A 13,076-nucleotide genomic window follows, 5' to 3' on the forward strand; every position below is an offset into this window, starting at 1 on the left:
AATACAACCAGGCCCTGCGCAACCCTGCACAGCAACACCCAGCAGGCTCAGTAAAAAAATCAGGCAAGCAAGGTGAGGTGCAGACATGGACTGCAATTATTTGCTGGATGCAGGATTATCGCTCCTTTTAAAAAAGTCATAGTTCAACCACAAAACCTACACAATTCCTGTAATTTTTTCAAAAATTGCTCCCCAGCTCCGTCCCAGGCAGGACTTTACCTTTCAGTCCTCTCACTTTCGCATCCGACACTTTCTTTTCAAACTCAGACTCACAAGGAACTCCTTCATCTTCATCTTTATCCCTGGACAGTGACATGTTTCAATTACTACCAGAACATGAGCATGTGGATCACCTGCCTCGCAAGAACAGCTTGGTAGCTTACATGGTGTTCATTGTGTCTTGAATGATCTGTATCCAGCCGTTACGCTCTTCTTTGGAGCTGGCGTGGACTTCCACCATTTCAGGATCTTTGACACCCATACTGATCAGGAACAAACCCTTCTCTTCATGAGCCACTTCTCGTACAATCAACTTCTTCAAAGAGATCACAGTGGATTTCTGGTCCTTCAGATGGAACAAAATGAATCGTGAGGGTGAACGGTACTAGTTCCCAGATGCAAACTGGCATTGAAAAGGTCCCAATAACCATACCACTACCTCTTTCAGGTTGTAAACATTTTATGAACCTATTAGCTAATTAAAACAATAAATCATTTTAACAGGGTCAAAGAACAGGGAAGGGCTTGCTTTCCTCCACCAGTTCTGTAGGAAAAGCAATTTCATCTTTTTCCATTTCAACAAAGAATTTATTTAAAATTGACTTTGTGGTTTTTGCAAACTATACCATGTTTTGCTTTAACTCCAGAAGACCTTTGGTCTCATCTCCTCCTGCCCACACTCTTTCTGTCACATTAATATCACAGCTCCTTAAACTTAGTGCAGTTTGCTAGCGCCTGCTTCACACACATTATCTTCACAATCTCTCCCTAGGATACAGCAACATCTTGTTTTCAAATCCCACAAAACCCCTGCTGTTTGCAGAAGCTCACAGCTGACTCCTATGATGGCGAAGACTTGTGTGTAAGATGACATTCATTGTGTGCTACGGTCTTTGTGTAATCGGCCTGCTCAGTTAAAACATCCCTTTGCTGTTGTGTCATCTGCATATGAGTCAGCTCCTTTGTGCATTTTACAGGATGCTACAACTGGGGTGATTTGGTAGCGGCTCACTCACAGGACTTCTCTGCAAATCAGCTCCCCCTGCGCAGGGCACTGAGTCTGTGCAGATCATTGATGGCACTGAAATAACAAATTATCAGCTTTCAAAATGTCCAGAGAGTGGAAAGGTCACAAGGTTTAGCCAGTCTAGACCATGCCTGCAAGGTACAGCCTCAACAGCCTCAATTAGGTATGAGGTTTTCTTTAGCAGGTCGGTGTGCCTAGCGCCCTTTTATGAGGCCTGCCTTCAAAATCTAGTGGTTTTGGTCTTGTGCATTACAAATATATCTCTCTGACATTTATTTTCAAGCTGTTCTGTTGAATTTACTGCAGTGGCATTTCACCTCCTCAGTCTCCCATAGTAGCTCACAATGTATTGGGACATTTCCTTCTGCTAAGATTCATTTTTACAACGTTTGCATTATCCCATTGCCCCCTCCCACCACAATCACTGCTTCGAATTGCACAAACTGAAAAGGAGTTAAGTGTATCAAGTGACAGGCAGGCTTTCAAGGCCAATTATCAGCGGTGCCAAGGCACTGCTGAAAAGGGAGGTGGGGCATGAAGACTTGTTTTCCCATTAAAAAGAATGGAGTCTGCTCCGAAATTAAAATGTTGTAAGCAAGAAAATTAAGTTGTTTAGCAGGCAATGCCTGGCTTCGCTGCACAACGCACAGCAAGGGTGTCTCACACAGAAACGGAAGGAGAAGGAAAGGTTGGAGCCTTACCAGTGAGGCAAAGACATACTTCTGGTCCTTCTCCTGAAGGAATACAAGCATGTCGGAGAGGAGAACAGCCTGGACTTCTGCAAAAGAAAAAGCATATCAGTGCAGTATAACCACACAACTCACCCCAAAAAAGTTTTCTTTTAATTAAACCAGTGTTGGGGAGCAGTAGGGCTGTTTCGGCAAATCCTGGAAGCAAGGTCAACCTCCCAGTTAGCAGGAGGAGCAAGCGCAGCTCCTGCAAATGCTGGGTCAGGTTAGCTCTGAATCAACTTTGTGTTAAGCAGAACACAACAGCACCTGGGAAACCTGCAGGATTTGCTCTCATCTGTTGGAGAAAGGGTGCTCCTCTCCAGCCACACACTTTCAAACAGTTAGGACACGGACATAACAGTGAAAGCTAGAGATGCTTACTGGATAGAAGCATTGTTTTCTCAAATAGTCAGTATTTTAGCCCTCAAACAAAGTATCTGCACAGGAAGTTCTGGGTTTTATGGTTCTCTTGATGAGTGGTTTGCGGAGTGGAAATTAGCCTGCAATAGCAATGTTTGTCAGCTGCAAGTTTTTCTCCCAGGAAATACTGACTTCAGGAGCCGCCATCACCAATTCTGCTCACATACAAACACAACTCTTGCTGACTCCAAGGGGAGCCAACAGAGCCTTGTGAGGTGCAGGACCTGGCTTTCTTTCATGGGAGAAGGAAGCACAATATCAAGCCAACAGAGGATTTTACATCAGAATACAGCCTTTTCCCAGAGCACATGTACAGCCTTCCAAGTCTCCTAATGACATATCATAAAGTTGCACAGCAACTACCAAGTATAATGCCCCACCCAGAGCCCTCAGCACAAAGAGTTTTTGTGTAATGTACTTGGGAAACCTTGTGACAGAGGAAGCTAACCAAAAAGTTAAATCATCCCATGGGTAATTCCTTCCATTCTGGTTTGGGAAGACAGGATCCATTCCAGATAAAAAACCCACCAAACTTTAATCAAAGCTGTAAAATGAGCTCTGGGAGCTTTGCAAAAGTCGGCACTTGAATCCATTCTTCCTCTAACATCTATGCAGTTTGCAAGGGAGGAAATGCTAAAACCCTCTAAGAAAAGTCCTTCCTATACTTCTCTGTGCTCCATTTCAAATCCTGCAAAACAGCCTGAATGTATGAACTAGCGACTGTCTCTCTGGGCTCTCCAGCTTGTTTGCAGGACCTGCTTTCACTGGGAGCTTGCTCTACAGACAGAGGTATATTTTATGTATTTCTGTGACTTAGAAATGCAAATGCAGCCTGTACTTATCACAAGATTTCACAACAGCAGCATAACTTGCTTCATCCACCATCTAAAGTCAGTAGCAATCTTGGGTGCCTAGAAACAGTCTGTAAACTTCCTGTTTCCCAAACGTCAAAATAAATCAAACCTGATAGGGAATTTCATGTTATCACTGTTGCCCTGCACAGCACGGCACCAGGCTCCCAGTCCCCATTCATGCCCAAGTGCCATAGTTTAATCAGCTAATGCTGGAGTGAGAGAAGGAAAGCCCAGCCTTCCTGCCAAGCCTGAGACGCAGTCCTGTCTGCTCTTACTGCCACTGTGGTCCCAGCTGAAGGCCTCCTTGAGAGACTTAGTGTTTAGTTCAGTAGAGAACTTCAGTGCTCAGCAGAACACAGCACCTTAGAACAGCTATTTCTACCTGATAACAAAAAAAAAAAGCAATTCAAGAAAATGTTTACTTAAAACGTGGCAGCTGCAGGGACACCAGAGCCTCTCCTGAACAGTTTGCATCAGCAGCTCAGGAGGTACAAGTGCAACAAACGCCTCTCTGGAGTCCCAGGGAAACCAGGATGGTTACACTGAGCAGCCCTACTGCAGACCTTGGAGCAAAGGAACAGCAGTGCTGCTGGTGGGCAGAGCCACTGGGAAGCTGAGGCTGGATTTCGGATGCAGTGAACACGCTTTCTGGAACTGCTGCACATGTGCATCATGGCATGGAGGACTGACTCACGGCTCTGGGCAACTGCAGCCCCGCTGTGTTCTCCTGGTCCAAAGGATCCTCCCCCGCCCAGGAACCCTGCTCCTTGGATGACGCACCAAGGTGTCACTGCAACCCAAGCCTTCAGCAGGCATGCAGTCACCAGGAGGAAAAGCTGCTGTCACTCCAGGAACAACACAAAAATCAGAAATGCTGCGAGGGATAGTAAGTGTACAGCATGGCAAAAGCTGCTGTCAAAATTTCTCAAAGCAGAGGAATAAATAAAGGTCGGAGACACCTTTCTGAGGGCTAATCCTACAGCCAAAGAGGGTAAGCAGTATTCCCCCGCCAAGCAGAAGGCAGGATAGTCTTACCTTTTAACCGGCCAGCTGCATTTTTTAGTGAAACGGGCCCATCTCGGATGAGCTTCCGATGCCTCAAGTCCTCTCTTGCAAACATCTGGCCACTCTTCATTCTCATGATGGACTTGCTATCCGTCCGGTTGTAAATCTCACCAAGACGCATTTTCTTTTCATAATTGCTGACTTTGCTGTTGACTGCAGCAATCACATCTTTAACGAGGTTTAATGACTGAGTCAAGTCTTCATGTTCCACTTCATTTTCTTTGAACAGAAAGAGAAACACCTTGATTTCACTTCATCCTTGTGGACTCTTAACTTCCTGATTTTACTTCCTTCCTTCCTCTTCTTCCTTCCAAATTCCTGCATTTTAACTTTTAATACTTTCACAAGACAGGCTGCATGTTTCCCCCTTCAGGAGAGTTTCACAAAACCTATCACATATATGGTTGAGACTGGGGACTATTCCAATATACTTTGTATATGAGAAAGTATAGATGAAATGCACAAATTAACCACATATTTTATCCATTACCCCAAAAAAGCCAAGCCGGGAGACTTTGGAGTCTAAGCACATTGCTACATAATTCACTACAGACAGGCTTATAACAACTAAATCAAGGCACCCGAATAATTAATCCTAAATGGAGATATGAAACTGAGTTATCTCGTTACAGTGGTATGAGACAATGACGACTGGATTAGTTGGTCTATTCTAAGAAATTCTACTTCAGCTGAAAAGAATCCAAGAACTTTACACAATATAAGAGGAACAAATATATGCTTCAAATAGAGGAACCGGTCCCTACCTTTGGTGTACTGCAGTATCCTTTGTAAAAGGACGGGGTACTTTGTGATTCGCTGTGTTACCAACAAGATACATTCAGAAATCCCAAGACGCCTCACCAGGGAGCTGCTCATTTTTTTCTAAGGAACAAAGATGAAAATTTCAGTCCTGTAGCAAAATGGTCACCAGAGTGCAGAAAGGCCATACTTTTCCCATCTGTTAGGTCTCTTCTACCAGGCCCTACCTTGACAAATGCCTGAAACCGCTTGTCCTTTGAGTACAGATCTTTGAAGTTATTTACTGCCTCATTGTGATGCCCGCAGAATTTGCCGTACGTTTTCTTCATTCGCTCGGCACTCTCACCAGAGAACTGCAAGACATGAGACACAGGTCCAATCTGCACTGAGCTCCTGGTGTGATATCCCAGCTGCCTGCCAGTCTCTCAAAAAAACTCAATGAAACCAGATTAGTCCAAAGCATCCTAAACCAAGCCAGCAGACCTCTAGAAAGTAAACAGCTGAGTTTGGGACTTCACTGAGCTCACACCTACCACAAAATTTCGGATGCTATTCACAGGGCTTAAAAGCCAACAACAAAAAAGACAGACAAAAAGAAGGGAGAAAGTGCAGATAAAGAAAAGTAAAATGACCCACCCAAAGTTAAATAGCAAATCAGTAACTCAGCCAAGAAACACATTGGGCATACTTTGCTGTGGGTTACCGCCTATCCTCCAGGCTATGGTCATACCATGCAGTGTTTGTCAGGGAATGCTTCTCTTTCCCACAAAATAAACTAATTTTTATCATTACACATTCCTCTGAAAGAGCAAAAAAAGCTTCAAAAAGCAGAGGTGGAGATTTTTACATGTGTAAAGAGTAAAGGTGTCATCAGCTGTGATTATCAGACAGGTATAAACAGGAGGGAAGGAAGAACACCTTGTTCCCAGCTGCGCTCCGAAGTGCAAGCATTTTCCAGCACTTACTTGATTCACTAGGATGTCACCTATCCTCTTGATAACAAAGTTCTTTTCACTTTTGTCTGCCAATGACTCCTTCTTCCTTTCCAGAATCCGCTGGAAGAAGTGACTATGGATGTGCAGCAAGTTTTCCAGGCAGGGAAATATCTTGTCCACAACTTGCTGATCATATTGCAGTTCCTTTAACATCCCTGCGCTGTATACATCATTCATGATCTTCAAGGTGCGGACATGATGCATTTCCGTCTGCATTAGCTCTGTAGAGGGTGAGGACAAGATCAAAACCAAAGTCACTGTAGAGTGCACGGGTATACAGTACAAGGAAAAAGCTGCCATTGGAAAGCTCGTGCATAACTAGGCTTCTCTAAGTGGCTTCAGAAAACTTAATGTCAGATATTGAAACATCAGTCAATAGTTTCACATGTGGGAGAAACAGCGAGGCAGAGAAATCCCACAATAAAGAGCTTTGAACATTGTTTCTGAGGTCTAAAACTTCAACACTGTTATCTGCTCTTTCCTAACACCTCACTGCCAGCCTCAACAGTGTGCTTTTGCCTTACAGGACAGCTCTTGCGTCTGGCAGAAGACTTCCTAGCTAGCTGCTCTGCTGTAACAGAGTTTAAATGTCATCAGCAGACAAATGAGGAGAGGCAATTTCCGGGTATTTTTGACGCCTTCCGGATGTGAAATGCAGAAAGCAAGCTTTCACAGAGTACATTAAGTTTCTAAGAACTTCAAGAAGGAAACTTTGGCTTCTGAGGAAACCAAGTCAATGTTCCTTTTCACTGACCTAAAGCTTCCCAAAGCCATGCATGTGAGTATATCAAGAAGCTAGCTACAATGAGTGAAAAATTAAGATGCAGGTATCTCACCATAAATGACATCTTGTCGTTTGACAACATCTTTGTTTTGCTGCTGTAGGAACTTGCTGTCCACGACTTGGCTCCAGGACTCTGCCTCCAGCTGCTTGGAATCTAATTCCAGGTCTCCCATCAGCTGTCCTTCGTTCATGTCAGCACCTTCACAAAGCAATGTAAGTGCCATTAAGATGCGGGTACCTTGCCTCATTTGAGATTCCCGTCTCCTCATTCAGGTTTTTAGGCTTTCTCTGTCATACTGCAGACATCACACACATTCTCCTTTACTGACACAAAAATGATCATACGGAATTATACTACATAAGGACCAGGTTATGAAAAGCACTTTCAAAGGTTATTTGCTAGTTGAACAAAACTAGTTCACCATTTTCACACAGACCAAATTCTAGCTCAGATAAAAGACAATGGATTCTTTATCTGCAAAGCAACAACATCACAGATAAACTAAAATCCACAATATTCAGCTTGTCTTCCTTCATTTACATCACGGAATCAAGGGAAATTAGACCTATGTGAAGCCTGTGTTTTCAAGCTTAAAAAGCCAGAACCAATGCAAGTAGAAGTGAACAGTACATACGTTACATACACATACATATATATCTTTACAAAAGATCATACATTTGTGCAGGAACTGGGAAATTTTCTCTGTCACCATGAGCATGCCCTTGTTTAGTCCTTAATAAATTAAGACCAATCTGCTCTTTTCACATAAATACTGGCTAAGACATATAAACACTGATAAGATCCTAAAAATGCACCATATATAAAGGTATAGATAAACTTAAGAAATTAATTTAACTGACTTTACTTTCAAACCCACAAATATAAACAATACATTTCTTCTTTCCTCACTCTGGGAAAAACAAAAAATGTGAGACATCAGCATGAAAATGTGGCAGAGTGCAAAATCTGTAGCTGTACAAATGGGCCAAAGATGCAGTACAGATGAGGAAATGTTTTTCCCTGAGCTATATTCTAAGCAGCTCAGCCGTAAATGAAACCTTTTAAATGTTTTCCCACAATTCAACAAGCTAAAGAAATTACTGTGTGGGGCTTTGCTTTAATTTGTCACACTAATATTCTAAGATTGAAGTAAATGAACTTTAATTGTCCATTAGAAAGGAAAACAGTTCCTGAAATGCCAAAATTGATTTTTTATTTTTGGAAAGCAGCACTGAGACCTTCCTTTTGCTATAAATGCCATGGGGATCTCTTACCTTCGTCATCCAGTGACTCCATGGATTCATTCACCCGGCTGATTTTATGTAAGGAGTCTGTTGACTGCGACAGGAATTTCCAAGTGTGTATTAAGCTGTCATCGTTCCCAACTCTGCAGGAAAACAGAACACAGAATATCTTTTATGACATATGTACTTTCAAATACACAGAAGAAAGGCATTTTAAATCTGAATTGAAAATCAAAGCAGCTGTTGTACGTTATGCACAGAAATGTACTTTTATTAATTGTTTTCCACCAACTACATAATGGGGCTCAACAAGCTGTGAGATCTACAGTTCTGAGTGACAGTGCTTCTTCTGTAAAGAATCACACCTGAGGTTTTATGGTTTGGATAACTCCTTTTCATTACTTTCCATTTTACAGTCACTTCCCATCCACATTGTCATTGGTGCAAGCAGTGCAAAAACGCAACACAAAAGGCTATCGAAGGGTCTTTATCTCTAGCTGTGTGAGAGATCAGAAAAACGGACTGAAATAAATTTTGCCATGAATAGCCAGGACGTACAAACTGTTCAGAACACGTGCCAGTCCATGCCATTGCCCTGTGTGTACTACTGCTCAATATGTAAGTAGTGTAGGAACCATAAATCAGATTTTCTTCTACGATTTTTTGTAATTATCTACAATGCAGTCCTAAACCACCATGAAGACTGCAGCTCTGTGCCTTCACCCTATCGTTATGGACACAAAAGTTAGTCCTATACCTGACCTGTGAACGTGTCCTTGCACAGTACCCAGCCCAAGGCAAGGGAATTTCCTCCTGGAGCCCAGAGCATCTCTGTGAAGTGGCCTTGGATATAATCAGGCCAACTCAGATGCCTCTGAATTCATGCCATGACTCAACTAACCCAGACAATCTGATTGCGCAGAAGACAACTGATGGTACCTTATATAATATAGGTATTTCTGGTTAACATAAATCACAGTATACACATTTATTTTTAATGCGATCTGAATTTCGCTCTGCTTGCAGTGTCAGGTAATACACACATAACATGTGCAGGGAGAAACCTTACCCTGCAATGTTCTGTATTGAGACACTTTTCGAAAGTGCTGTAGTCTGTTGCGATCTCCTGTTATTGAATATTGAGGTTACGGTGTTTTCATCAGGAGCAAGTATTGCAGACCGAGGGCGCTCCTTCGGTTGTGAGCCTGGAAGAGAAGTGTCAGAGAAAAGTCAGCTCAGGGAACTGCACTGCTAACTGTGATGATAATGACTTAAAGAAACCATGTTCTAATTTTTTTTTCCTTTTCTTTCTAGAGTTGTCACCAGGAGATCTCAGCTGTTAGAAACAGCCATACAAAGGAAAGAAAACTGACTCCTGTGCAGAACTGACTGCATTGCATGATGCTTAAAAAATCTAGGTAGTATCTGCAAGTCCAGAAATGTATACTTGGGAAACTAAATTTAATTTTATTTGATAAATAATCACATGTAGCAATCTTATGTTGCTTTGTAATTTTCCTGGGCCTATAATTATATACAACTTCCTGCTTCTGGTCAAGCTTTTAAGATAGGTTTCTCTATCTGTATGTACCACTAAATCCTTATCTCACTATACTATCACATACCTTAAACTAATCCTTTTATAGTAATTCCAGATTTTCCCTTCTTCAGATGCATTTCTGCTTTCTGGAGTGATACCTTTCAATTTCATGATAAATACCACAATGTGTACATCTCTATCAGTGTGGTTCCATTTAGTGATCTCCAAGCTGTCTGTAAATAAGCTTATCAACTCATGGCACTACAAAACCCATGTGGGCTGTTTCACTCCTAGTCTTTGCCCTTGGTCACACTGGGTAGCTCCTCAGTGCAGTATATATCTTAGCACAGCCTGGAAAAGTTGTACCTCAATGTTTAAGACTATTTAATAAAAAAAAAAAACAACAAAACAAACAAACCCCCGAGTTATCCTCTCCACTTGTAATCTTAACAATTTCTGTTAATGCAATACTCATAGTCGGACTCTTTCCAGTGTCAGACATCCATGGACACAGGCTGTGTCTTCCAGATTTTGTGGTCTTAATCAGTGGTAGGTTTTCAGCAATCTACAGCAGTCAAGTAGTTATTCTAAATCTGAGATGACTACATTTGATTAAAGCTACATGGACACTGCAGAAGCGAATGAACTCTGTGCAAATTCAGTACAACTTCTGAAATCCCAAACATTGCTGGTCATGCACAGAAGATGTTCTCATGCCTGCTTTGATAAATGCCTGTCTTTCGTAAGATCTAATATTAGTTGTCAGAACAGTTAAGAACAGCAGATACAGATCATCACGCAAGCAGAGGGAAATGAAGCTTTCTTACTTTTGTTTCTCATAGTTACTGTGGGTAATGAAGAGGTATCATGTGCTTGCAGCATCCCTCTCTGTGGCTGAAAGAAAAATGAAATTCATTGTAATTTCTTCCTCCATTCTCCCATCAGGCTGCACCACATAACAAAAATTAAAAAGCTAAGTTTTTTTCTGAATCAACTCAGTACAGATCAGTTCTTGGCTGTATATGGCTTTATATATATATATATTTATATATATTTATATATGCACGCAAACACACATGCACCCCCTGCCCCCCATTGCCATCAATGAAACAAAATAACAGATGGAGATATGTGCAGCAAATAGGAAAATGAGAAGGGAAAGCGCTGAAAATACTGAAGAGAACTGAAAATCACAATTGTATAAACATTAGCTTGGAGAACCATACTGCAAAAGAGGTACCTTACATTTGGGGCAAGGAAGAATTCTGTGTGTTCCTCATATAAACAACACACATATTTAATAGCTTTTGTTATGCATTATATACACAACGCTGTATTACAGGATGCAGCATCTGAGAATTAAGAGTTATGGCCTTTGAGGTTGCTGGACACCTCTAAATTTTGCCAGTGTTTTTTTTTATTTTAATTGAAATACAGGACAGACCATCTGACCATAAGGTCCCTGTGTACCGCAGGGAACGACACAGGAATTTGCTGCCAACTTAACACCCTGAGGTGCTGACCTGGAGCATTCACACAGTCCCAGGAACAACCACTGTATTAATATGTGGTTCTGAAGAATTCAGGAAGAGCCCAGAGAAATTATTCACTACAGCACAAAGGCTGAAGCTCTTTCCAACAATTTTTGGGATGCATGGCAGAAGATGCTACATATCTGCATGCTGAATTGTTAATAAACTTTTTTGTTTATTCAGTAGAGTAGATGAAATCTCTTACCTTCATTTTGACCTTTGCACAAGAAGAAAAACTCTCCTTGCAGCCTTTGTGAACAATTGCATTGCAGTCTGTCAAAAGTAAAAAACCCAGAACAACCAATTAAACAAAAACCCAAAGAAAACAGGTCAGTTTTAGCCGTTTGTAATCTGAACTGTTACGTTGCCCAACTGAGAATTACAACTTTCAGGCATCATTGTGGATTACGAGAGTAGCTACAGATACTGCGAAATGGGTTACTCTCCCAGATAATTAGCCCTTTGTTTGTCAACAAGATTTCCTCATGGAATTTAATAGGAAATTCTGTTTAAAAATCAACGTAAGGTTGAGTTGCCAGGGTCCTAATGGGCCATAAATTAGAAACCACCACCTCCCCCCCAAAAAAACCCAAACAACAAACCCAAAGAAAAAAAGATGGAGTTATTCCTCTGAAAGAAAAGTAAGGTGGAAAGCAGAAACAGGAGACGGAAACAGAAACCATTTGTAGGGCTAATATTTTCTCTAAAAACACAAATACTGTTCTTACCAAGACAAGGATTATGGGATCCAAAAGACAGGAAAAGGACAGGAAAATTCATTTACATAAACTCAGATATATTATAGCCAAGATCTACACTAGAGGAATCAAGTGCTACTGTACCAACAGGATTATCAGAAAAAGTAACAGGAGCACCTGCCAGGTGATGGTGCCTGTGAGGCTGGGACTTCCTGATGAAAACTTGACTGAAGCCACTGTTTTGGTCTGAAACTACAGTATTTACCAAAGCAAAGAGCATCACGCTTTAACACAAACCTTTGCTGCACCTATGCCAGAGCAAAAGCTCCGTATCATTTTTGGAATACCCTGAGTCTGCCCATGATCCCTGCCAGCAGCTTTCTAGGAATCAAAAGATGATTAAAACTGGGGTTCTTTTCATAATAATTGATAATTGGGTTTGGAGCATTAACTCTTCTGACAGATGAAAGATCACAATTGAAATGCTCTCAGATGAGACCTGGTAGCTTAGAGAAAACCTGTTATTTCCACTCATTCATGAAGACACATATTAACACAGATCATGAATTACATTTTAAGTGTATGTCACACTGTAAGCATACAGTTCTGAATTATTTCATGAAGAAATATGAAAGGAAAAAAATCCATGCCCAGAATGACAAAATATGCTCACATTCCTAAAATTCCTTACATTTAGGCTTACTTAATAAAAGCCAGTAATTCTTCTAATATTTTAAGAGGGGTAAGGGAAGGCCAAAGGGCGTTGCTATTGTGTCGATGTCCCACAATTTCCTGTGCAAGACAGACAAGAAAGAGACCTGTGCGTTCTTGCAAAAACCCACAAGCAGTACCATTTTTCAGAATAAACAAGGGAGAGGGACAGAACCTGCTTCTGGTGCATGAAAAGACACAGTGGACAAACTGAGAACTGTTAAATTCACTCTCAAGTCTGGAAAGCCTGAAGGCAGCTCTTCAGTATGTACCTTTTAGCAGAAAAGCATTTTGATTTTTTAATAAAAAATCTGGTTGCAGGGACTTTATTCCTCCAGTTCAACTCTTCAGCAGGCAGGAAGTTCCTCCAACTCCTCTGTATCACTAGTATTAACAATTAAAAACCCCAAAAGCTTTTCTTCTGCATCACTGATCATAAAAAAATAAAAAAGATCAGGCAGAGAGCTATTAAAAATTGGGATTTTTTTAACTTGCC

At 41.4% G+C, this 13,076-nt stretch overlaps 1 protein-coding gene across 1 annotated transcript in view; it reads right to left on the reverse strand.

Moving 5' to 3' along the window:
• The window catches only part of AKAP13 (A-kinase anchoring protein 13), a 76,162-nt gene that overhangs the window by 14,632 nt on the left and 48,454 nt on the right, over nucleotides 1-13,076 (reverse strand). Inside the window, exons 11-22 of the mRNA XM_055795227.1 lie at nucleotides 11,377-11,444; nucleotides 10,467-10,533; nucleotides 9,169-9,304; nucleotides 8,130-8,242; nucleotides 6,907-7,053; nucleotides 6,041-6,291; nucleotides 5,303-5,428; nucleotides 5,081-5,198; nucleotides 4,287-4,535; nucleotides 1,948-2,024; nucleotides 384-565; nucleotides 220-302 (exon numbers count right to left, since the gene is read on the reverse strand). Of these exons, the coding sequence (XP_055651202.1) occupies nucleotides 220-302; nucleotides 384-565; nucleotides 1,948-2,024; nucleotides 4,287-4,535; nucleotides 5,081-5,198; nucleotides 5,303-5,428; nucleotides 6,041-6,291; nucleotides 6,907-7,053; nucleotides 8,130-8,242; nucleotides 9,169-9,304; nucleotides 10,467-10,533; nucleotides 11,377-11,444 (1,617 nt within the window). The remainder of the gene's footprint in view (nucleotides 1-219; nucleotides 303-383; nucleotides 566-1,947; nucleotides 2,025-4,286; nucleotides 4,536-5,080; nucleotides 5,199-5,302; nucleotides 5,429-6,040; nucleotides 6,292-6,906; nucleotides 7,054-8,129; nucleotides 8,243-9,168; nucleotides 9,305-10,466; nucleotides 10,534-11,376; nucleotides 11,445-13,076) is intronic.

The sequence above is a fragment of the Falco peregrinus genome, chromosome 1 (assembly GCF_023634155.1).
Source record: "Falco peregrinus isolate bFalPer1 chromosome 1, bFalPer1.pri, whole genome shotgun sequence".
Taxonomy (NCBI): domain Eukaryota; kingdom Metazoa; phylum Chordata; class Aves; order Falconiformes; family Falconidae; genus Falco; species Falco peregrinus.